Source organism: Bos taurus, chromosome 18 (genome assembly GCF_002263795.3).
Source record: "Bos taurus isolate L1 Dominette 01449 registration number 42190680 breed Hereford chromosome 18, ARS-UCD2.0, whole genome shotgun sequence".
Lineage (NCBI taxonomy): Eukaryota > Metazoa > Chordata > Mammalia > Artiodactyla > Bovidae > Bos > Bos taurus.
The window spans coordinates 57,422,247-57,444,801 of record NC_037345.1 but is presented as its reverse complement, the minus strand read 5'-3'; the positions used below and the strand labels follow the sequence as shown (position 1 = coordinate 57,444,801).

General features: G+C 53.0%; 3 protein-coding genes across 15 annotated transcripts; all 3 read left to right on the top strand.

Moving 5' to 3' along the window:
• The first annotated feature begins 2,172 nt into the window (after window positions 1–2,172).
• NKG7 (natural killer cell granule protein 7) lies at window positions 2,173–4,924 on the top strand. 3 transcript variants are annotated; one of them, XM_005219543.4, is made up of 5 exons: window positions 2,173–2,461; window positions 3,477–3,659; window positions 3,737–3,883; window positions 3,986–4,120; window positions 4,288–4,924. In XM_005219543.4, exons 2-5 carry the CDS (start codon window positions 3,503–3,505, stop codon window positions 4,344–4,346), a joined length of 498 nt encoding a protein of 165 aa, XP_005219600.2. In that variant the 5' UTR covers window positions 2,173–2,461; window positions 3,477–3,502; the 3' UTR covers window positions 4,347–4,924.
• Window positions 4,925–5,014: 90 nt separating this feature from the next.
• Window positions 5,015–8,375, top strand: CLDND2 (claudin domain containing 2). 11 transcript variants are annotated; one of them, XM_059876958.1, is made up of 5 exons: window positions 5,015–6,748; window positions 7,011–7,216; window positions 7,575–7,712; window positions 7,925–8,044; window positions 8,257–8,375. In XM_059876958.1, exons 2-5 carry the CDS (start codon window positions 7,048–7,050, stop codon window positions 8,328–8,330), a joined length of 501 nt encoding a protein of 166 aa, XP_059732941.1. In that variant the 5' UTR covers window positions 5,015–6,748; window positions 7,011–7,047; the 3' UTR covers window positions 8,331–8,375. The 11 variants fall into 11 exon arrangements, with proteins under 11 accessions (XP_059732941.1, XP_059732939.1, XP_059732942.1 ...); XM_059876956.1 differs by having other exon boundaries at window positions 5,015–6,761; window positions 7,019–7,216; XM_059876959.1 differs by having other exon boundaries at window positions 5,015–6,761; window positions 7,952–8,044.
• Window positions 8,376–9,071: 696 nt separating this feature from the next.
• Window positions 9,072–21,649, top strand: ETFB (electron transfer flavoprotein subunit beta). Its single transcript, NM_001038582.1, is given in 6 exon segments — window positions 9,072–9,156; window positions 14,715–14,873; window positions 15,036–15,194; window positions 15,928–15,990; window positions 17,637–17,795; window positions 21,436–21,649. Coding segments are annotated over 6 exon segments (768 nt in total). The 5' UTR covers window positions 9,072–9,099; the 3' UTR covers window positions 21,607–21,649.
• The last annotated feature ends 906 nt before the right edge of the window (window positions 21,650–22,555 follow it).

The window sequence follows — 22,555 nt, the reverse complement described above, 5'->3', positions numbered from 1 at the left end:
TCATTCACTCATTTGTTAGTTCATTCAACAAACTCATGCCTACTGCCATGAGATTTACTAATGCTTATCATAAAACAATAAGACTGTTTAGAAAGCTAGTTCCAATAATAAGAATATTTATTGCAGCCTATGTTAGGAACTGTTATATTAATAGAGGCTTACTCTCTAGACATATTTATTAGGCCCTCCTCAAATAACAATAATACTGTATTTATAGAGGCTTCCTCTAGTAATTATAGCAATTGAAGTCTTCCTCTTTTCCTCTTTAGAATATATGCTGCCAAAGCAAGCACAAAGTCTTCTTTAATTATAATTTATTGAAGCCTATTTAAGTAGAAATATTTACTGAGACTTACTCCAGGAATTTATAGGGGCTGAAAGCTATGGTTTTTCCAATAGTTGTGTACGGATGTGAGAGCTGGACCAGAAAGAAGAATAAGCGCCAAAGAATTGATGCTTTCCCACTGTGGAGCTGGAAAAGGCTCTTGAGAGTCCCTTGGACTGCAAGATCAAATCAGTCCATCCTAAAGGAAATCAACCCTGAATATTCATTCAAAGGACTGATGATGAAGCTGAAGCTCCAATACTCTGGCCACCTAATTCGAAGAGCTGACTTATTGGAAAAGATCCTGATGCTGGGAAAGATTGAGGGCAAAAGGAGAAGGGGGGAAACAGTGGATGAGATGGTTAGATGGCATCACTGACTCAATGGACATGAGTTTGAGTAAACTCCGGGAGTTGGCGATGGACAGGGAAGCCTGGTGTGCAGCAGTTCATGGGGTCACAAAGAGCTGGACATGAGTTAGCAACTGAACAACAATGACTCTAGTAATAACAATAATGTTATAATTTCAGACTTACAGCTTCAACTACTAGTTGCTCAACATTCCCACTCGAAGAAGCATCTCAATTTTCACATGTCAGTCTAAAGCTGAGCTCCTGATCTCTCTCACACCCCACATCTGCTCTTACCAACATCTTCCTAAATGAGTGCAGGCTCAATACACATGGACTTAGTTGGTCCGTGGCATGTGGGATCTTCCCAGACCAGGGATGGAACTCACATCCCCCACCACCCACCAGTGGCAGGTGGATTCCCATTCACTGTGCCACCAGGGAAGTCCTATTTTTAGTCTTTTGAGGAACCTCCACTGTTCTCCATAGTGGGTGTACCAATTTACATTCCCACCAACAGTGTAAGAGGGTTCCTTTTTCTCTGCACCTTCTGCCGCTTTGTTTTTAGACTTTTAAAAGAATTTTTATTAAAACATGATTCATATCTTGTCCCCCTTCTGCTCTAAGTCCTCCAGTGGCTTGGACCTGGAGGTAGGATGAAGGTAAAAATGGAGAGGTGTGTGGATTGAGGTAGGAATTACTGGGGTGGGGAGAGGCATGAAGAAGGAAGTAGGGGTAGAACTGGTGTAGGTATAGAAATGAGAAGAGGGTTAAATGTGAGGATGGATTTGGGTTTGGGGATGGGGTTTAGATTGGGGTTGGGTTGGGATTAAGAAAGCAGTTAGGTGGGAGGAGAGGGTTGGGGTTAAACTCAGGAGTTTTATATGGGTTGTGTTTGGGCATCAGGCTGAGGATAGAGTTGGGTTTGGGAATGAGAATGGGGTTATGTTTGGGGTTTGAGATGGGGTTGAGTTTGGGGTTGGAGTGGAAGTTTGGGATTGAAACTGGGGTTAAGGATGGGATTGAGAGAATTTCCTGGTGGTCCAGTGGTTAGGATTTGGGGACCTGGGTTCAGTCCCTGGTGAGGGAACTAAGATCCTGCAAACCTCAGGGTGCAGCCAAAAAGAAAAGATGGGATTGAGTTTGGGGTTGGGTTTGGGAATGAGAATGGGGTTGGAGGATAGGAATGGGGCTCAAAATGGGATTGGAGCTGGGGTTAGGATGAGGTTGGGCTTGGGATGGGGTCGAGATCACAGAGGAGGATATTTCCCTGGTGGTCCAGTGGTTAGGACTCTGCTCTCGCTGCCAGGAGCCCGGGTTCAGTCCCTGATTGGGGAACTAAGATCCCACAAACCACTGAGTAAGGCCAAAAGAGAAAATGGGAGAGACGTGGTGGGGAGAAAAAGAGGAAAAACAGAAGATCACAGATGGGTTCTGAGCATGTGATCATCACATGCCCTCAGGCCAGACTTCCTGAAGCCTGTCCAGCTGCTCCTCACAGAAGCCGGGTCCATCACCGCTTTCGAGATGGTGCCGCAGCTGCCCATGACCGGGATCTCCTTCCAGGAGCCTCCGGAGCGTGTTCTCAGGAGTGACCAGTTGCCCAGGTGGTGAGGATCTAGATGGGGGCCAAACTCTGCAAACTGGACCCTCCAGCTAAGGAAGAGGACCGGCCTCCTGCAGTCACTCTCATTCTCCCCTTCGATAGCTGTCCTGGGACTGTCGGCTCAGTTCCTCTTCAGGACAGCAGTCCTGTTCCAGGTCACTCCTGCTTCACAGAGATAAGGTTAGGGTCTACGCCTCCCCACCCCCCGGGGCCATGACACCTTCCCCTTATGCCTGAGGTGGGGCCCAGGGCCTGACGCTGGTTGAGGCAGGGAGGGCCGGAAAGTCTTGCCCTGACATCCTTTACCCATCCCCCCTCCTCCCCCGGACCACAGAAACCCCGATCCCGGTGACGAAGCCCACCAGGCTGAACGCCTTACTCTTGGCCGAGCTGTTTGTGAACTCATTTGTATCAGGATGTGGGCATGTCTTCCCCTCTGCGAACTTTCAGACTGTGGTCACTGTCTATCTTCCCCCACAGCACAAGCTCCAAGCAAGAAGCCGGGAGTCTGAGTTCAGCACCTAGAGTCTAGGCTTCTAGCACCTTCCTCCTACAGCTCCCAGCATCCTTGCCAACTGCCCCCTCTCTTTTTGCAGAGACCCTAGAATTGGGGGCCCCCACCTCCCAGAACGGAAAATTGCAGAATCACAGGAAAGCATGATGCATTCCCCCAACTGTCTCCCTCTAGTCACACCTCCCCTCCCATCTAACTCACACCCCAGCCTCACTCACCGCATGCCCCCTCTGCTCACCCCTCTACCCACCCCCCATCTCTCTCTCTCACCTTTTCCAGGAAGCCCCTCTGGTGTGGAGGCCCCCAAGGGCAGCAGGTAGAGAGGCTTCTGTGGAGACAGACAAGTTCCAAACCAGTGACAATGCGATATCTTCAAGGCCAACCCCTGCCACCACCGTCCAGGGCAAGGGAAACCTCAGAGAGGGGCGGGGTTGGGGGGACGGGTGTCGATGCAAGCCAGGAAGGCAGGGTGTATCACACAGAGCAGCTGCCTGGGACAGGCTGAGACCGGACGGGCCTGACGTTGAGGAGCAAAGACCACCCCCCAGCCACCCCTAGCGCTTGCTGGTTTCTCTTTCTTGAGACCAGAGGACCCAGGAGTCTGGGGCGGAGGGGGAACAGACTTCCTCCTCTCTCAGACACCCAGGAGGCTAGATCACCAGCTTCGTCGTTCTCACCCAGGACCCAGGAACCCAGACTTCACCCCCATGGAGCCCTGCCGGTCCTTGGCCCTCCTCACCAGCTCCCTGGGCCTGGTGTCCCTCTTAGTGGCCGTGAGCACGAATTTCTGGTTTGCGGCCCGGGGGCCCGGGTTTTCATCTCACTCGGGCCTCTGGCCCAGCAAGGATCAAGTCTCAGTAGCAGGTAAGGGCTGGCGGGGTGGTCTTGGTGCAGGGAAAGGCCTGCGGGGACGGGCAGTCAGGGGTGCCATCTCCGAACAGGCTACATCCACGTGACGCAGAGCTTCTGCATCCTGGCCATCCTGTGGGGCCTGATCTCCACGGCCTTTCTGGTCATGTCTTGCATCCCTTCACTGTCTGCCCCTGGACGCGGCCCCATTGTCTCCACCTTCATGGGCTTTGCTGGAGGTGAGGACTCAGTGCTGGGCTTGGGGGATGGGGAGGTAGGGGTGCTGAGGAGGGGGAGCTGCTGCAGGGGGGCTGAGCCGACCTTCATGTCTCCATCCCCAGCCCTGTCCTTGATAGTGGCCATGACGGTCTACACCATTGAGCGGTGGAACCAGCCTGCAAACCCCCAGGTCCAGAGCTTCTTCTCATGGTCCTTCTACCTGGGCTGGGTTTCAACTCTCCTCTTTCTCTGTACAGGTGATTGTGATTGCTGCCTGGGGAGTTCTGGGGCTGGCTTGAGGGGCTGGCTGGGGTGGAGTGGGGGCTGGCTGGGGGGTGGGGAGAGCAGGCTGGGGATGGGGCTGGCTGGGGGCTCTGAGGGAGCAGGCGAGGAGCAAGTATCTAACTTTTCTCTGCTACCCCAGGTGGCCTGAGTCTGGGCGCTCACTGCACGACCCACCGGCCCGACTACGAGGCCGTGTGAACCGAAGGATGGCCTTAGAGCTCTGTTAAGCAACAGCTGGCTCTCCTTCCAGCCAGCCTGCCCTGACTCCCAGCCTGCACAGGCTTCTTCCTTTGTGGCTTCATTCATTCAACAAAAATTTGCCGGGATCTGGTTATTCAAAGGGTCATGCAGCTGCGACATAAACCGATGACATGCCAGCTCCATGGTGGGTGACGCCGGGCACCCAGAGGGGAGTCAGTCCTGCCACCTGCCCTGCCCTCCAGGAGCTCCTACCCAGTGTGGGGACCAGTCTAGGCTCGGGCATGGCCCCAGGGCCCTTGCTGTCTCTCTTCTTTGTCCTTCCATCTCTTTTCTTCCCTGTGTCTTTTTTTTTTTTCTTTTTGGCTGCATGGCATGCAAACTTCCTGGACCAGGGATTGAACCTGCTCCCCCTGGAGTGGAAGCACAGAGTCTTAACCCCTGGGCCAACAGGGAAGTCTTTCCTGTATCTTCCTCTTTTTAGTTCTTTTCTTTCGGTTCCCTCTCTGATTTAGTCACCCTGCCGTTCATCCTTAGTCCTTGTTCATTTCATTAATAAATTCACTCCTTCAGCTGGCTTTTCCTGAGCGCATCCTTTCTGCTGCGCCTTCCACCGTGGATGCCGAGGTGACTCAGACTGGGCCCTGCCTGCCAGGGGCTCCAAGTCCCACGGGGGCAGGCAGAGCCCAGGGCCGGTATGGCAGGAGGACTGGCTGTGTTTAGGGGAGAGGTGGGGTGTGGGGGTGAGCTTTCTGGGGAGACTGTGTTTAGGAACTTCTCCAGGGCCGAGGGAAGGTAATGCAGGCAGAGGGACCCCAAAGTGGAGGCATGGAGAGGCTGGGAGTTTTCAGAAGATGGGCAACAGCACTTTGTGGTCCACTGTCGAATGTGAGGGGGTGACAGGAAATGAGGATGGGTGAGAAGTAGCACCTTTAACCCCACAGTTGACTCTCTTGAGGGTGATGGGGAGCTAAGGGTGGAGCAGGGGAGGGACAGCATCTGGTCTGGGTGCCAGAAAGCCCCCTACTCTGCACCCTTCCCCCCAACTCTGGAGGCCAGAAGGGAGAGAAAAAAGACTGGCAATCCAACAGGAGGGACATGAGACAGGACAAGGTTGCACTGGGGCCAGGGCACAAGAAGGAAAGGAGGAGCCAGAAAGATTCGGGGCGGGGGGAGGGACTTCCCTGGTGGAGAAGTGGACAGGAACCCGCCTGCCAATACAGGGGACACAGGTTCGATCCCTGGTCCAGGAAGATTCTACGTGCTTTGGAGCAACTGGGCCCACGAGCCACAACTACTGAGCCTACACTCTGTAACTACTGAAGCCGTGTGCTTAGAATCTGTGCTCTGCTACAAGAGAAATCACCGCAATGAGAAGCCAGGACACTGCATCAAAGAGTAGCCCCTGCTTGCGGCAACTAGAGAAAGCCTAAGCACAGCAACAAAGACCCAGTGCAACAGAGAAGTAAATAAATAAATAAAATTATTAAAAAAAAAGATTCGGAGGGGGGGCAGGAGGAACTGGACTCAGGGACCCAAGGACTTTGTAGGGCAAGGAGCAGGAAGGGGACAAGGAGAGTGCCCAAGGGTGTGGTCCAACTAACTGGGTGGGATCCCAGGGGCCTCCCTGGTTTGGTGGAAGATGCTGAGCTCAATGGGGCTTCCCAGGTTGCTCAGTGGTAAAAAAAAAAAAACATAAAATAAAATAAAATCTGCCTGCCAGTGCAGGACATGCAGGACACTCTGGTTCTATCCCTGGGTGGGGAAGATCCCCTGGAGGAGGAAATGGCAACCCACTCCAGTATTCTTGCCTGGAAAGTCCCACGGACAAAGGAGCCTGATGGGCTAGAGTCCACACAGTCACAGAGAGTCAGATAGGACTGAGCCACAGCATGGTCACACGCCAAGCTCAGTGGGGATGTGGTTGAGGGTCAGGGTCTGAGAGATGGTTGGAAGCAGATGAGGACCTAGACTGGAGATAGGGTTTGGGATGCTCTCAAAGCATCAGACGTCCCTGGAGCTCACCTGGTAAGAAGATGCAGAATGGAGTTCTCCAGGAGAAGCAGAGGGAGGAGGAGGGGCAGGAGGCTGCCTGGGGGCTTGGGAGGGCACAAAGAGCTGGGGACCAGGAGAGCTTATGGGGGTCAAGGGAAGGGAAGTTTCTAGAAGGACATGGGCTACTGTGTCAAGGCCCTCAGACTCCCCCGGACTTGCCACCTAACACTGACTCTGTCACTTTGCCAGAAGAGCTGCCCCTGTGTGTGTGTGTATATCTGGGTGAGTGGTTATCTCTTTAAATGGCTGCTAGGAGAGGGGGGGGTTCTGGAATTCTGCCTCATAGAGACATAGTCTCCCTTCTCTCACACCTCTGGGCCCTGTCCAAGAACCCTGGGGAACTGGGGGTGAGTCATATAGGTGAGTGTGCACAGAGGTGGGGTGTTAGGAAGGGACACCCACTAGGGGACACAGGTCTCTGGACAGAAGGGAGGTTCCTAAGCTGTGGTGCCTGAGGGGAAGGTGGTCAGTCTTAGGTCTGGGTGGGGCCTGAGAGGGGTCCCCAGAAGTAGAAGCCCCAGGCAGGGGTGAAGGAGTAGTCATCTGGGATATGGAGGGGCATGCAGGAGGGGGTCCCAGGGACCTGGGGTTGAGCAGGGCATGGGTCAGTCTTGCAGGCGTGATCCTTGGCAGCAGTCCCCCTGGCATGGGGGTGAAGCGGAGCCTTCAGAGCGGGGGCACCATGCTGGGCTTCTTGGCCAACTCCTTCATCGTTCTGTCCACTGCCTCCAACTACTGGATCCGCTACTCCGGGGGCCACAGTGGCCTTTGGCAGGAGTGTAACGAGGGCATCTGCTCCAACATCCCCTGCGATAGTGAGGCCCTGCGGCCCAGCTTTCAGATCCCCGCCCCCCGTCCCCCCACCCCGTCCCCCCACCTCCCCGTGAACAGACAGCCCCAAGCACTGACCACAGCTGCCCCCTCACCTGACACCACATCCTGCAGCGCCCCCACCCCCCTGCTCTTTCCACTTCGGCCCCTCCGTGACCGAGGCCACCACGAACCCCCACTCTGGGACCTGCTTCCCAGTTGCAACATTAACCTCCCCTCATGATGTAACTTCCGAGTCCCCATCCAAACCCCTGACTCTGCTCCCAGCCCGGAACCGACGGGTTGGGGTGATGGGCAGGAGCGGCGCCAGCAGAGGTTGTTGACGCGGTCCGCTTTCCCCAGGCACGCTGGCGGTGACCGGGGCGTGCATGGTGCTGGCGGCGGGTTGCGGCATCATGGGCTTGGTGATGGGGCTGCGGCTTCTGTGCAGCGAGGGCTACTCGCGGGGTCAGACCACGTGTGCCGTATTCTTTATCTCGGGTGAGATGGCATAAGGTGGGCCTGGAAGAGAGAGCCCAGGAGCGGGGCGGGGCTCCGGAGGACAGGCTTCGAGGGGGAGGGGTCAGGGGCGGGGGCGGGAAGAAGGGGGCCTGAAGGTGGGCGAGAAGGGCGTGGCCAGGGCGGTGGGCGCGGTCAGGGTGGGGCCTGGGTGCCCCCCGGCCACGCTCACCTAGCGGCCGGGTGGGGCCCAGGCCTGCTTCTGCTGATCGCCCTGACAGTCTACACAGTGAAGAATGCATGGAAAGACGATGTCTTCTATTCCTGGTCCTATTTTTTGGGGTGGCTGGCTTTACCCTTCTCTATTCTCGCGGGTAACCTGGACAGCGGAAGAGGGTGGAGAGGAGACTTCCCCGAGGGCCCCACCCCGCTCCTTGCAGAGACTTCCCAGCTGCCCTCCCAGGGACTTCCTAACACCCTCCACTCTGGGCCCTTGGAACCCCAAACCCCAGTCCCCGGGGCCCTCCTTGTCATCTGCGCCAGGACCCACCCTGCTCCACCCGCCTTCCGTTCCCCTTCCCACCAGGCTTCTGCTTTCTGCTGGCGGACATGATCATGCAGAGCACGGATGCCATCAGTGGATTCCCCGTGTGCTTATGACCGCAGCTGCCTGGGGGCAGAATAAAGGATTGGCTCCCACTGCCAGCCGGCCTCACATGACTTTCTGGGGGACCCGAGGATGCGCACACGGGGGTACTTGGAAGCTCAGGGAGGAACTAAGGACGCGAAACTACAGGGGAAGTGGAGACATGGGGGACGCAGAGAGATTCCGATGTGGGTTGGACCAAGGACATGGGTTTTGATGAGAACAGGGACACGGAGCTTGTGGAATCAGAAGGGGACAAGGGGGCGCGTGGAGAGGAGGTAGGGACGCAGACTTGCGGGGAAAGTGGAGGCGGAGGAGGGGGAGGACGGACCGGAGGGTACGCAGAGGTGCGATCGTGCAGGGGATGAGGAATACGAGCGTGGAGAGAACGGAGGGGCCTGCGGACTCAGAGCTCGGAGACACAAGCACTTCCGCTCTCACCACTCTCGAGAGGGAGAGTAAGAGGTGGGGATCTCGGGGAAGGGACCGACCCCCGAAGGCTTCGGGGAAAAAAAGTTTGGGATGCGTCCCGCCCCTGCAAGACCTTTCCCCCAGTTCCCGGCCACGCCCCCTTCCCAAAGCTCCTGTCCCTTCTTCTCCGGGTTCCGCCTCCCTCCTCAGGGGCCGCTTCCCACTGGCCCGCGTCTGCTGGGGAGGCGGGCGCCGCAGCGGTTGGCTGACTGGCTGCGCGGGGCGCAGGCGCAGAGGAGGGCAGGGGGGCGGGGCGAGCGGTCAGGGAAGCAGAAGGTGAGTTCGGACCCGGCGGGTCGCCGCGGCAGGAAGATGGCGGAGCTGCGCGCCCTCGTGGCTGTCAAGAGGGTCATCGACTTCGCAGTGAAGGTGACCGACTCCCCTCTCCTCTCCCTCCTCCCTGAACCCTGCGGTCGTGTACTTCCGGGGTCACGAGCGCCCACCGTATAAGGGTCTTCTGGTACCTCTCGTGTCTGCCGCTCTCCCAAACGTCCGAGTCACATCTGAGGGCGGAGATCACCGAACGGAGAGGTTCTGAGGTTCCCGTCCTGGTTCATTTAAAGCCAGCCTTTCTGGGGTCATGACTCCGTCCCCCTTCCGCCAGTTCTATACTCAGTGTCTTGAGAACTGCATGTGGGCCGAGTTAACGTCTCTGTTTCTTACCTGCTGGAAGAGCCGTGGCCTCTAACGCACGAAGAAACCGAGTCACAGAGAGGCCACTCGGCTGAGAAGGGGCCGAGCCGGGATTCCTAGCCAGGTCCCGCTGACTCCTCACCCCAATTAGTGCCTTTGAACATGAACCAGGATTTCACTCACTCGGCTGCGTTGCACACTCAAAGGACTGTTGGGCACAGGCAATGTGCTATAATGGAAGTCCTCTGGGAACCCAGAAGCTATCCAGCCCCAGGGAGAGCAAGGAGGCTCTAGCTCTGAAGGAGAAAGGTTTGCTAAAGATGAAAGCCAGTCTGACAAGCTGATGGAAATAGCTTACAGCCTCCACGAGATGGGGTGGAGGGCAGGGTCCCTGAGGACCGGGCTTGTCCGCAGGGAAGCTGGTCTGGACAGAGGTAAATCAGACAGACTCCCTCAGACAAAAGCCACTTTGTCTCAATAGTTGGCTTGAACCAGACTGAAGGCAGTGACTGTCCGTCCATGTCTGTCCCCACCTCCCCACCCCTGTCAGTACACCTGAGTACACCTCTGTGTCCCCAGCATTGCCCAACACAGGGCCTGGAAGCCTGTCTGCACATGAAAACCTCATTGATTGTTGACAGCTCATGTTAAGTGGGTCCTTGCTATGCACTAGACAGGGTTCTTAGTTCTTGACAGAGATGAATTGATTCAGTCCTTTCAATACCATCTAGATATGAATCCCATTGGACAGGTAAGGACACTGAGGCCCTTGGAGGTTCTGTTGGTTGTCGGATCACCCATCAGGGCAGCAGCAGTCAGGATCAAAAGGTAGCCAGGGCCTCCTCTCATTTCTACCTGACAGCCATTTGGCCTAATAACAGCTCTGGCACCATGTGACAGGGGAGTTGCCCCCAACATTTGGGGGGCAAGCTTGTTTTGGGGTCCTGCAACCCAGTTCTCCTCGTGTCCTCTCCCCTCTGACTGTCCCTTTGGGCTCCCATAGCCTTCCTCAGTGCTAGTCCTAGACCCTGGCCTGAGATGCCTGTCTCACCAATCAGACAGGCTCACATTTGACTCAGCTCTAGTTTCAGCTTGGGCTTCCCTGGTGGCTCAGGCGGTGAAGAATCTGTCTGCAGTGCTAGAGACCCGTTTTCGATCCCTGAGTTGGGAAGATCCCCTGGAGAAGGGAATGGCTACCTCTCCAGTATTCTTGCCTGGAGAATTCCATGGACAGAGGAGCCTGGCAGGCTACAGTCCATGCGGTTGCCAAGAGTCGGACACGACTGAGTGACTAATGTTTTCTTAGGTCCCAGCATTGCCCAGCACAGGACCTGACACATGGGAGCCTCTGGTGTTTGTGCCGAATGCGGAAGTGTGAATTCCTCCTTATATGAATTCCTGTCCTTTTCCCCTCCCACAGTGCCCCAGGGTGTCTCCTGGATGTGTTTGTTACTGTTACTAGTTCAGAAAAAAAGTGATTCAAACAGTGCCAGCTCCCTAAGCACCGGGCCAAACCTGGAGCACCACCCCAGCTTCCTTCCTTCACCTCCGCAGCCTGTCATTTCTCAGCCCAGTGCCTTCTGCCCTCTCCATCTCTCTGCCCTGCTCCCTCTTCTCCAGCGGTTCAGGCCTCCTCTTCTACCTGAACCCTCAGTGTCGTCTCCTCCCCAGTTCCCCAGTCTCTCCCTTCCAGTTCATCCCTTCCCAGCCTTGGAGTTGGAGGGGGCTTCCTACACCCAGGGCTGACCCTGTGCCCCCACCATCATCCTGTTTTTCCCCAGCTCCCGCAGGACAAAGTCCCAGTCCCTCAGCCTGGTGCTCAGGCCTCTCTGTGGTCCAGCCCTGGCTCCCTGGCCTTCCGTCACCCCTCCTCGGTGCCTCTGCAGCTCCAAGCTGCTCAGACTTTCCCAACAGACCAGACTGCTGCTTGCCTTGTGCCTTTGCCCCTGCTGTGCCTTCTGCTTGGGTGCCTTTCCAGCTCCACCCTCCCACCTCTGCTTCTTATCCCTCCCTTGTCCTGCCTGATTCCCATCTCATGGATTGCAATAGGGCTAAGGGATTCTATGACATCACCACCTCCCGGAAATCCCCCTCCCCCACCGCCTCATCCCTTTAGGCTACTCTGATGTGTCCTTGGGCCCTCCCGCAGCCCCTTGGGCTTGGTCTCAGCCCTTCCCACACTGGATTAATTAAGATCCTCTGTTTGCCCAGATGTCCACCCCCTGCCCCCAGATTGGCAGCTTTTGCCGGGGGGTGGGTGGCGGGGCGTGTGCAAGGCCTGACCCAACTCTGTGTTTCCAGCATCGCTTCCTCACTTCTGTCCAGACTCAACTCAGCGTCACCTAGCCTCTGAGGCCTTCCGTGGTCACCTGCTCCGCCTCTGTGTGCTTTGGTTGCCCCATCTAGCAAGTGGGGATGGCAGTGGCAGTAACCAGCCTCCTGCGTTCTTTGGATAGTTAAACGAGTTAAGGCTTATAAAGCCCTTGGAGGCTTTCCCTGCCTGTTTCTGTTGAGGGTTAATTTGTTGCACCTTAAAAAGAAAGCCTGGAAGCTTCATTGAATCATCTCCCTCAATTTATAAAAACATCTTTATTCAAAAAAAGACCATACTGAGTTTGCAGGCCAACCATTGTTTCCTGACTTAAGTAATTTAAGTAAGCTGTGTTTCTGAAGCCTGGAAACAACTCAAGCTTCAAAGGTCTTCCCTGGAGATGAGCTGGCACGGGTCCTCGCTACCAGAGAACTCATCTCTTTCTCCCTGGGAGTCAGGAGTCCGTGGCTGGGCGTCCTGCCAGGGCTGGAACAGGCTGGGACGCTCCCTTGGCCTCCGCTGACTGCCCCCAGTGAGGCCTTGTACTGATTAGGGGGGCCACTTTCCTGTTTATAAAGGGGAGGCTCCTATGTTGAATTTTGTTTGTTTTTTTTTAATGAAGGAAAGGGCTTTGGTGTTTTCGTTTCCATGCTGTTTAGTAAGTGACTGATCAGCGGACAGGCGCCCTTGTGAGCAGGCTGTCATTTAGTCATCCGACAAATACTTACAATGCGCCCACCACGTGCCAGGCGCTGTGCTAGGCCCAGGGGATGTGGTCATGACCAAAACGCACATAAATTCCTGTCTTCGTGGAGTTGACATTTTGCTGGGGAGAAGACAGTTCTGACATATGTCATGTGGCAGATGGTTGGGCATTGTGATGGAAAGAGACAGAGAAAGATGAGACAGAGTTGAGAGGATTGCAGTTTGAGGAAGAGGCCAGGGAAGGCAGAAGGAGGTGAGGGATGGAGCCAAGGGTATGTCTGGGGAAATCCTGTGTGATCCACCCTGTAGAGGTTCTAGTAGGAAAAGAAAAGCAAAACATGGACTCAGTGCATGGTGTTTGCTCCATGGCTTTTTCTGTAAAGTTAATTGAGTAAGTTCTAGAGTCTGTGCCCTATTGTTGGTGCCAAGATGACTCTTCCAGAACTGGGATAGGGTTGTTCTTTTTCTCTTTCTCCCCCTCCTCCTCTTAATGTTACCAGTCCCTGAGGCACAGGCAGACTGGGAGACCCCTCCCCAAATCCCACACTCCCATCTCAGTTCTGTCCTGTGGATGGGAGGAACAGCCACATCTCCCCCACCCCCCAGGCCCAGAGAAACCGGTGCAGGGAAATAGTAAGAGAGAGAATCCCAGTGTCCCCCGCTGGGCCATGCTGTCACCCTGGATCTGCTCTGTTCAAGGAAAAGAGAGGGAGGTCCTGAGCCAGGTTATGTCGGCTCCCAAGCCAAGCTCCTCTGGGCATCTCTCTCTCAGGCTGGAGCCCAATTCAGCGTCCCCCTCTCTGTGCTAATGTACCCACTGGAAACCCAAGAGTCCACTCGACTCCTCCCTCTCACCGCTCCCCCTCCCCAACCCCAGCACCCCGTCAGTTTCACCTCCAAAGACCTCCAGTCCATCCAGTTCCCCATCACCACTGTCACGGCTGTCCAAAGCAGTCATTTCAGATTTCAGTGACCGACAGCCACGCAGTCCCCACTTCTGCTCTTGCCATTTTTCCAGTTTTCTCCACCAAGGATCCAGAATGACCTTGTGCAAACTCAAGTTGGATGCACTCACCTCTTTATGCTGTTCTTTGGATCAAGGCCCTTCTACCTGCTGGGCCCTGGACAGTCGTATTACTTTCCTGTTGCTTCTGAAACTAGTTACCATAAACTTGTGTGACTCCCAACAACCCAGATTCCTTCTCTTCCAGTTCTGGAGGTCAGATGTCTGCAGTGAGTCTACTGGATTAATTTCAAGGTGTCAGCAGGGCTGTGTGCCTTCCAGAGGCTCCAGGAGAGAATCTGTCTCTTGGCTTTGCCAGCTCCTGGAGGCCCCCTGCATCCCTTGGCTTGTGGCCCCTTCCTCTGTCTTCAGTCAGCAGTGTAGCATTTTCAGTCTCTCTCTTGGACCCTGACACTCTCTCCCCTCCCTCTTTCACTTATAAGGAACGTTGTGACTCGTTTGGGCCCACCTGGTTCATCCCAGGTAACCTCTCTCAGAATCCTGAATGTAAGCACTTTTGCATAAGTCCCTTTTACTACGTAGGCTACAGTCACCATGCAGGCGACAGTCACAGTTTCCAAGCGTTAGGATGTGGGCATCTTGAGGATCACGCCAGTCCAGGCCTTGCCAGCCTCTGCAACAGCACACTGCGTTCCCCTGGCCGCACCAGCCCCCTGGGACTCCTCAAACCCCAGGGCCTTTGCACTTGCTCCCCCCACCCCTGACACTTTCCCACACACTTTACTTCCTCAATGCCAGTTCCCTTTCAGGTTCAGCTTAACTGCCACTGCCTCAGGGAATCCTCCTCTGATAGCCTCCAACATCAGACTGGGCGGGGCCCCCCTCATCCTGTCTTATAGCTCCTGACTCCTCCTCTAGGATTGTCAGGTGGTACCGAAGGAGACTAGAGTGCTTGGGGCCCAGGGCACTGCCGACTGACCATGTGACTGTGGGACAGTTACTTCCATTCGGGGCCTTCGCTGGTGGCTCAGGGTAAAGAATCCGCCTGCCAAGCAGGAGACACAGGTTCAATCCCTGGATTGGGAAGATCCCCTGGAGAAGGAAACGGCAGCCCCCTCCAGTATTCTTGCCTGGAGAATCCCACGGACAAAGGAGCCTGGTGGGCTACAGGCCATAGGGTCGAAAAGAGTTGGACAAGACCGAAGCGACTTAGCACACACACACGAGGTCCCCATCCAGCCTGGGTAGAGCTTGGTATCTCAGCCCCTGCCTCCTTACCTGCTGACTTTGCCCCTTCTCCTCCTGGCTGAGCAGATCCGGGTGAAGCCCGACAAGACGGGTGTGGTCACGGATGGCGTGAAGCATTCCATGAACCCCTTCTGTGAGATCGCCGTGGAGGAGGCCGTGCGACTCAAGGAGAAGAAGTTGGTGAAGGAAATCATTGCCGTCAGCTGTGGGCCTGCCCAGTGCCAGGTGCTCTGGGCCTGCGGAGGGGCTGGGTTCCCACATCCTGCGTCAGAGGGAGGAGGGGCCGGGGGCTGGACCCCCGGGTCTGAGGGAGGAGGGGCTGGGGGCCTGTGCTCCTGGGTCCCCCTCAGGCTAGAAGCCAAGTCAAGCCCCTTCTTTGCCCGACAGGAGACAATCCGCACCGCTCTGGCCATGGGTGCAGACCGGGGCATCCACGTGGAGGTGCCTGCTGCAGAAGCGAATCACCTGGGTCCCCTGCAGGTGGCTCGGGTCCTGGCCAAGCTGGCAGAGAAGGAGAAGGTGGACCTGGTGCTGCTGGGAAAGCAGGTAGGTGGCAGAATCATGATTCAAACTGGCTGAAGCCAAAAAGCAAATTTATTAGTTCATGTAAGGAAGCTTCAGGCACAGCTTGACCCACATGCTATACCGTCGGTAACTCTGTGTTGGCTTTACTCTCTGTAGCTCCAGGCTCACATCACAGCAGCCTGAGAGCCCCAGCAGAAAGACAGGAACCTCTATCACAAGGACTCCAGCAAAACTTTCAGAGCTGACTCTTCATTGGTCCAGCTGGAGTCACATGCCCATCCTTGAATTAATCACTGGGGTCAGAGATAAAGCGTTCCCACTGGCCCAGATGCCATCCATGTGGTTGCTCTGTGTGACCAGAACGGGTATGCCTAGAGTGACATCGCTGGAATATTAGAGAAGGGGCAAAGACATACCAGGGCCCCTCATGTGCTCCTCAAAAAGTGACTGCCTCTCTCGGGGCCTAAGTGAGGGGACGGGAGCATTGTGGACCAGGAGTCAGCAAATTGGTCCATGGCCACCACTGATTTTATAAATAAAGTTTTACTGAAATGCTACCACATTTGTTTATGTAGACACCTATTGTCTATGCCTGCTTGTCCTCTATAGGAGCAAAGCTGAGTGATCGTAAGAGTGTTTTTATTTTTTACCTGGCCTGTTATAGAAACGTCTGCCAGCCTCCTTTCTAGAACAAAAGCCCAAATGGTACCTGAGAAACCCCATCATTGTACAATCTTCTCTCTTCTCCACTCAGGCCATCGATGATGATTGTAACCAAACAGGGCAGATGACAGCTGGATTTCTGGACTGGCCACAGGTGAGGCCAGAGTGGGGACCATCTGCTGAAGGCCAGGCCTGGGTGCTCAGAACACAGCCACCCAATCTCTGCCCTTCTGGAGGGAGGCAGGTGTGAAGCTGGACGCCTGCTCCAGTGGGCAGAAGTGGGGTCGCATATGCAAGACTCCAGGCCTCCTCTGGGCCTTCACGTGCCCCTTCCCCATCCTGCTGCCCCTCAGCCACACCCAGCTCAGCCCTGCCCCAGGGCCTTTGCACCTGCTATTTCCTCAGCCTGGAACAGGGTTCTCTCAGATCACCTCAAGGCTTTTCACTTACCTCCAGGTTTCTCCTCAGGTTTCACCTCTTCAGAGAGGCCTACCTTGCCCACAGTCTATGAAATACGTCCCCTCTCCAACCCCATGAGCCCCATTCCTGCCTAACTGAAATGCAAATGACAGGAGTCATTTAAAATTTTTCACAGCCACTTTCAAAAAGTAAAAAAGGCCAAATTTATTTCAATCTTATTTTAGTTCACATAATATATCAAAAATATTATTTTAACATGTCACAGAGAAAAAATATTGGGCTATTTTACATTCTTTTGGTTTTTTGTATGAGGTTTTTGAAATCCAGTGTGTATTTTATTTTTACAGAGTATTTCAATTCAGATGCTCAGTTTCTATCAGAAATATTTAGATTCCTAAAACTCATTGTTGAAAAAGTAGATTCACACGCCCAAGTTGTTCCAAACAGGCTTAAATAACCATCAAATATCCTGCACATACATAAAGTGTATAGTTAAGTGAACTTTGATACGTGTTACACATATATTACACACCCGTGAAATCATCCCCACAGTTATGATAATGGATCTTGCTTATTGGTTTTAAAATCTAAATTAACGAAATAAAATGAAAAATTCCATCCACACCTCAGTGGAACTAACCACATTTCATGGGCTCGGAAGCCACCTGTGGCCAGTGGCCACTGTGCATTTACTTGGTTATTGGCGGTCTTCACTGCGGGATAAATGCCCCAAAGCTGGAACCTTATCAGTTGTGTTCACAGTGTATATCCAAGAGCAGGCTCATGGGGCATTCTGGGTGAGACCTGAAAGATGTGTCCAGTGAATAAGTGACACAATAGAGAGAACAGATTGCTTAGACAGAGGGTGTAGGTCACATCTGGAAATGCTGATTCAGGACTGAAGGACCCAAGAGCCTTGGGCCAGAGGGTGGGCACTATATGAAGAAGGTGGGGCCCCAGACGATGTTTTGAGGATCCAGGTACACTTGAGGTTCTGTTGTCAAGAGGCCTCAAAGGAGCTCTTGGGGACAGAAAGATGGGTAAATGAGCCATGACACGAGCCTTGAACCAGCCTGGACATCTTTTTGAGCCTCTCTCTGCCTCAGTTTTCCTCATCTGTAAAGTGGGATAATAGCACTTCCCTCATAGAGTTCCTAGGAGGATATGGTGACTTGGTACATTTCAGTCACTTGGAACAGTGTCCCATACTCAACACGTGTTCATTATCATTAAGAAAGGGAGATCCAGTGGGTAGGTTTAGGATATTAGGAACTGTATACCCTGAGTCCCAAGAAAGACACCCTCCCCTGGATTTTTGAGATTCCTCTGGGACTTCCTTAGTTAATCTCCCCTGTGTCCCCCCATGCTGTCCCTCCCCAGGGCACATTCGCCTCCCAGGTGACACTGGAAGGGGACAAGATCAAAGTGGAACGGGAGATTGATGGGGGCCTGGAGACTCTGCGCCTGAAGCTGCCTGCTGTGGTGACCGCTGACCTGCGGCTCAATGAGCCCCGCTATGCAACGTTGCCCAATATCATGGTGAGTACTTGGCAGAGGGGCCACTGAGGGGCTGGGAAGGGGCGGGTGCTGCAGGCCCCAATGCCTTACTGGTGGTCAGGTGGGAGGAGAGCAGACCCAAGGGATGTCTCCAAAGGAAGGGGCCACCTGGTGAGTCTGGCTGACAGAGGGTTCAGTTCAGTTCAGTTCAGTTGCTCAGTTGTGTCCGACTCTTTGCGACCCCATGAATTGCAGCACGCCAGGCCTCCCTCTCCATCACCAACTCCCAGAGTTCACTCAAACTCATGTCCATCGAGTCGGTGATGCCATCCAGCCATCTCATCCTCTGTTGTCCCCTCTTCCTCCTGCCCCCAATCCCTCCCAGCATCAGAGTCTTTTCCAGTGAGTCAACTCTTCACATGAGGTGGCCAAAGTACTGGAGTTTCAGCTTTAGCATCATTCCTTCCAAAGAACACCGAGGACTGATCTCCTTTAGAATGGACTGGTTGGATCTCCTTGCAGTCCAAGGGACTCTCAAGAGTCTTCTCCAACACCACAGTTCAAAAGCATCAATTCTTCGGCTCTCAGCTTTCTTCACAGTCCAACTCTCACATCCATACATGACCACTGAAAAAACCATAGCCTTGAGTAGACGGACCTTTGTTGGCAAAGTAATGTCTCTGCAATCTTGATTCCAGCTTGTGCTTCTTCCAGCCCAGCGTTTCTCATGATGTACTCTGCATAGAAGTTAAATAAGCAGGGTGACAGTATACAGCCTTGAGACACTCCTTTCCTGATTTGGAACCAATCTGTTGTTCCATGTCCAGTTCTAACTGTTGCTTCCTGACCTGTATACAGGTTTCTCAAGAGGCAGGTCAGGTGGTCTGGTATTCCCATCTCTTTCAGAATTTTCCACAGTTTATTGTGATCCACACAGTCAAAGGCTTTGGCCTTGTCAATAAAGCAAAAGTAGATGTTTTTCTGGAACTCTCTTGCTTTTTCCATGATCCAGCGGATGTTGGCAATTTGATCTCTGGTTCCTCTGCCTTTTCTAAAACCAGCTTGAACATCTGGAAGTTCACGGTTCACATATTGCTGGAGCCTGGCTTGGAAAATATTGAGCATTACTTTTACTAGCGTGTGAGATGAGTGCAATTGTGCGGTAGCTTGAGCATTCTTTGGCATTGCCTTTCTTTGGGATTGGAATGAAAACTGACCTTTTCCAGTCCTGTGGCCACTGCTGAGTTTTCCAAATTTGCTGGCATATTGAGTGCAGCCCTTTCACAGCATCATCTTCCAGGATTTGAAATAGCTCAACTGGAATTCCATCACCTCCACTAGCTTTGTTCGTAGTGATGCTTTCTAAGGCCCACTTGACTTCACATTCCAGGATGTCTGGCTCTAGGTAAGTGATCACACCATCATGATTATCTGGGTCGTGAAGATCTTTTTTGTACAGTTCTGTGTATTCTTGCCACCTCTTCTTAATATCTTCTGCTTCTGTTAGGTCCATACCATTTCTGTCCTTTATCGAGCCCATCTTTGCATGAAATGTTCCCTTGGTATCTCTAATTTTCTTGAAGAGATCTCTAGTCTTTCCCATTCTGTTGTTTTCCCCTATTTCTTTGCATTGATCCCTGAGGAAGGCTTTCTTATCTCTTCTTGCTATTCTTTGGAACTCTGCATTCAGATGCTTATATCTTTACTTTGCTCCTTTGCTTTTCGCTTCTCTTCTTTTCACAGCCATTTGCAAGGCCTCCCCAGACAGCCATTTTGCTTTTTTGCATTTCTTTTCCATGGGGATGGTCTTGATCCCTGTCTCCAGTACAATGTCACAAACCTCATTCCATAGTTCATCAGGCACTCTATCTATCAGATCTAGGCCCTTAAATCTATTTCTCACTTCCACTGTATAATCATAAGGGATTTGATTTAGGTCATACCTGAATGGTCTAGTGGTTTTCCCTACTTTCTTCAATTTAAGTCTGAATTTGGCAATAAGGAGTTCATGATCTGAGCCACAGTCAGCTCCCGGTCTTGTTTTTGCTAACTGTATAGAGCTTCTCCATCTTTGGCTGCAAAGAATAGAATCAATCTGATTTCGGTATTGACCATCTGGTGATGTCCATGTGTAGAGTCTTCTCTTGTGTTTTTGGAAGATGGTGTTTGCTGTGACCAGTGTGTTCTCTTGGCAAAACTCTATTAGCCTTTGCCCTGCTTCATTCCGTATTCCAAGGCCAAATTTGCCTGTTTGAAGTTTGGAGTTTGAAACTCCAGGTGTTTCTTGACTTCCTACTTTTGCATTCCAGTCCCCTATAATGAAAAGGACATCTTTTTTGGGTGTTAGTTCTAAAAGGTCTTGTAGGTCTTCATAGAACCATTCAACTTCAGCTTCTTCAGCGTTACTGGTTGGGGCATAGACTTAGATTACTGTGATATTGAATGGTTTGCCTTGGAAACGAACAGAGATCATTCTGTCATTTTTGAGATTGCATCCAAGTACTGCATTTCTTTGTTGACCATGATGGCTACTCCATTTCTTCTAAGGGATTCCTGCCCTTAGACAGAGGGTTCACTGAATCATTTCTGCCAATAGTGAGAGTTCCGGGAGAGGGTACTGTTTTGGTGAATGGGTCAGGTTTTCTGGTCACCTCAGCCAACAGAAAGGCTTCACTGGCCAATAGGAAGGGTTACCCGTCATTCCAACATATGGGAAAAGTTGATTGTGTAATCTTAGCCAATTAGATCATCTTGGTTCATCAGGGAGGGCTCCGCTGGTAATCATTACCAACAGGAAAGAATCATTTAGGCCATCTAGGCCTAACTAGGAAGAGTTCATGGGGTCTCTTGGCAAACATGGTGAAATCACTGTTCATCTAGATTCTAGCATGGGTTCATTCTGTCATCTCAGCCAACAGGAAGAGTTCAGTGTATCATCTCAGCCAATAGGGAGGGTTTAGTGTGTTGTCTCAGACAATATGGAGAACATCATGGGCCATCTCAGCCAATAGGGTACGTTCAGTGAACCATCTCAGCCAATAGGGAGAGTTCATTGTGTTTTCTCAGCCAAACAGGAGAATTTAGCATGTCATTTCAAGTCATAAGGAGCATTCAGTTTGTCATTTATCCAACAAGGAAAGTTCATTGAGTCATCATAGCCAATGGGTGAGTTCAGTGAGTTATCTCAGCCAATAGGAAGGTATCAGTGTGTCATCCCAGCCACTAGGGAAGGTTCAGTGAGTCATCTCAGCCAATAGAATTTTAATGTGTCATCCCAGCCAATAGGGAGTGTTTAGTAGGTCATTTCATGTAACAGGGAGGGTTCACTGAGTCATCCCAACAAGGAGAGTACAATTGGTCATCTTGGCCAAAGGTCCATTGAGTTATTATTGCCAGAGGATGACTTTTCCAGCCCTTTCCAGCCAGTGAAGGACTTCCCACGGTGGTTAACTAAAGGGGGGCTTCCACAATAGGAGGGCTCCCCAGGGCACCCCAGCCAGCAGGAATTGTCCACACCAAGTGTGGCCCTGTAAGAGGTCACATGTACCCTGGCCAGTGGGCAGATCCAAAAGGGTTCAGCCAACGGGAGTGGTTCTGCAGGTGTGGCTCGCATGGAAAGGGGCTGCAAGAGGGTGGGCAGGGGCTGGGGCAGCCCTGTGAAATCGTGGCCTCCCGAGCGCAGAAAGCCAAGAAGAAGAAGATCGAGGTGATTAAGGCAGGGGACCTGGGCGTGGACCTGACCTCCAAGCTCTCCGTGATTAGCGTGGAAGACCCGCCCCAGCGCACAGCCGGTGTCAAGGTGGAGACCACAGAGGACCTGGTGGCCAAACTGAAGGAGATTGGGCGCATCTGAGCCCCTTCCCTGAAACCCAGCAATAAAGCCATGACTCTTCTGACGTCTGTCTCCATTAACTCATTCCCCGGGAATCCATTCTTTGATTCATTCAACGAACATTTACTCAAGTCTCCCATGTACCAGGTCCTGTGCTGGGCGACACTGGGGACCCAAGTGAGTCATGTCAGGTCCCTGCCTATGAGGACCTTCCGTGTTGAAGGAGGGACAGACATGGGTGCCCGGCCTTTGCTGAGACTTGGGACACAAGAGGGAATGATGCCGGAAGCTCTGGTCCTGGTTGGGCAGACAGACAAGCAACAGACAATCCAAACCTAGGGTGGGTATGAAGAGCTGGGCCCTGGAGTCAGAGACAGTGATTTTAGAGCCTCACTCTCATACTTACCAGTTGTGAGATCTTGAGTGAGTTACTTCCTGTCTCTGATGTTCAGTTTCTTCATGTGGAGGATCGAAACAGGAAGAGCTTGGTACAGTGGTTAAGGGCCTGGTTAACCCAGGTTCAGCTCCCAGCCTGGCCAGTCCCTGGCTCTGGGAGGACCTTTGGCAGACTCCTATTCTCTGAGCCTGGGCTTCTTCCTCCATCAAGTGGAGTCAGTAATGATACCTGTTTTCTGCTTGTTTGTTATGGTATAAGGTGCGTGCTAAGTCGCTTCAGTATTGTCTGACTCTTTGCAACCCCATGGACTGTAGCCCGCCAGGCTCCTCTGTCCATGGGATTTCCCAGGCAAGAATACTAGCGTGGGTTGCCATGCCCTCCTCCAGGGGATCTCGACCCAGGGATTGAACCCAAGTTTCCTGCATTGCAGGCGGATTCTTTGCCACTGAGACACCAGGGAAACCCATCACAGCATAGCAAACCTCTCTAAAACGTGGTGGTGTAAACCTACAATTACTTTGCTCATAAATCTGAAGTTTGGGCAGGGTTTAGCAGGGACAGCTTGCCTCTTCA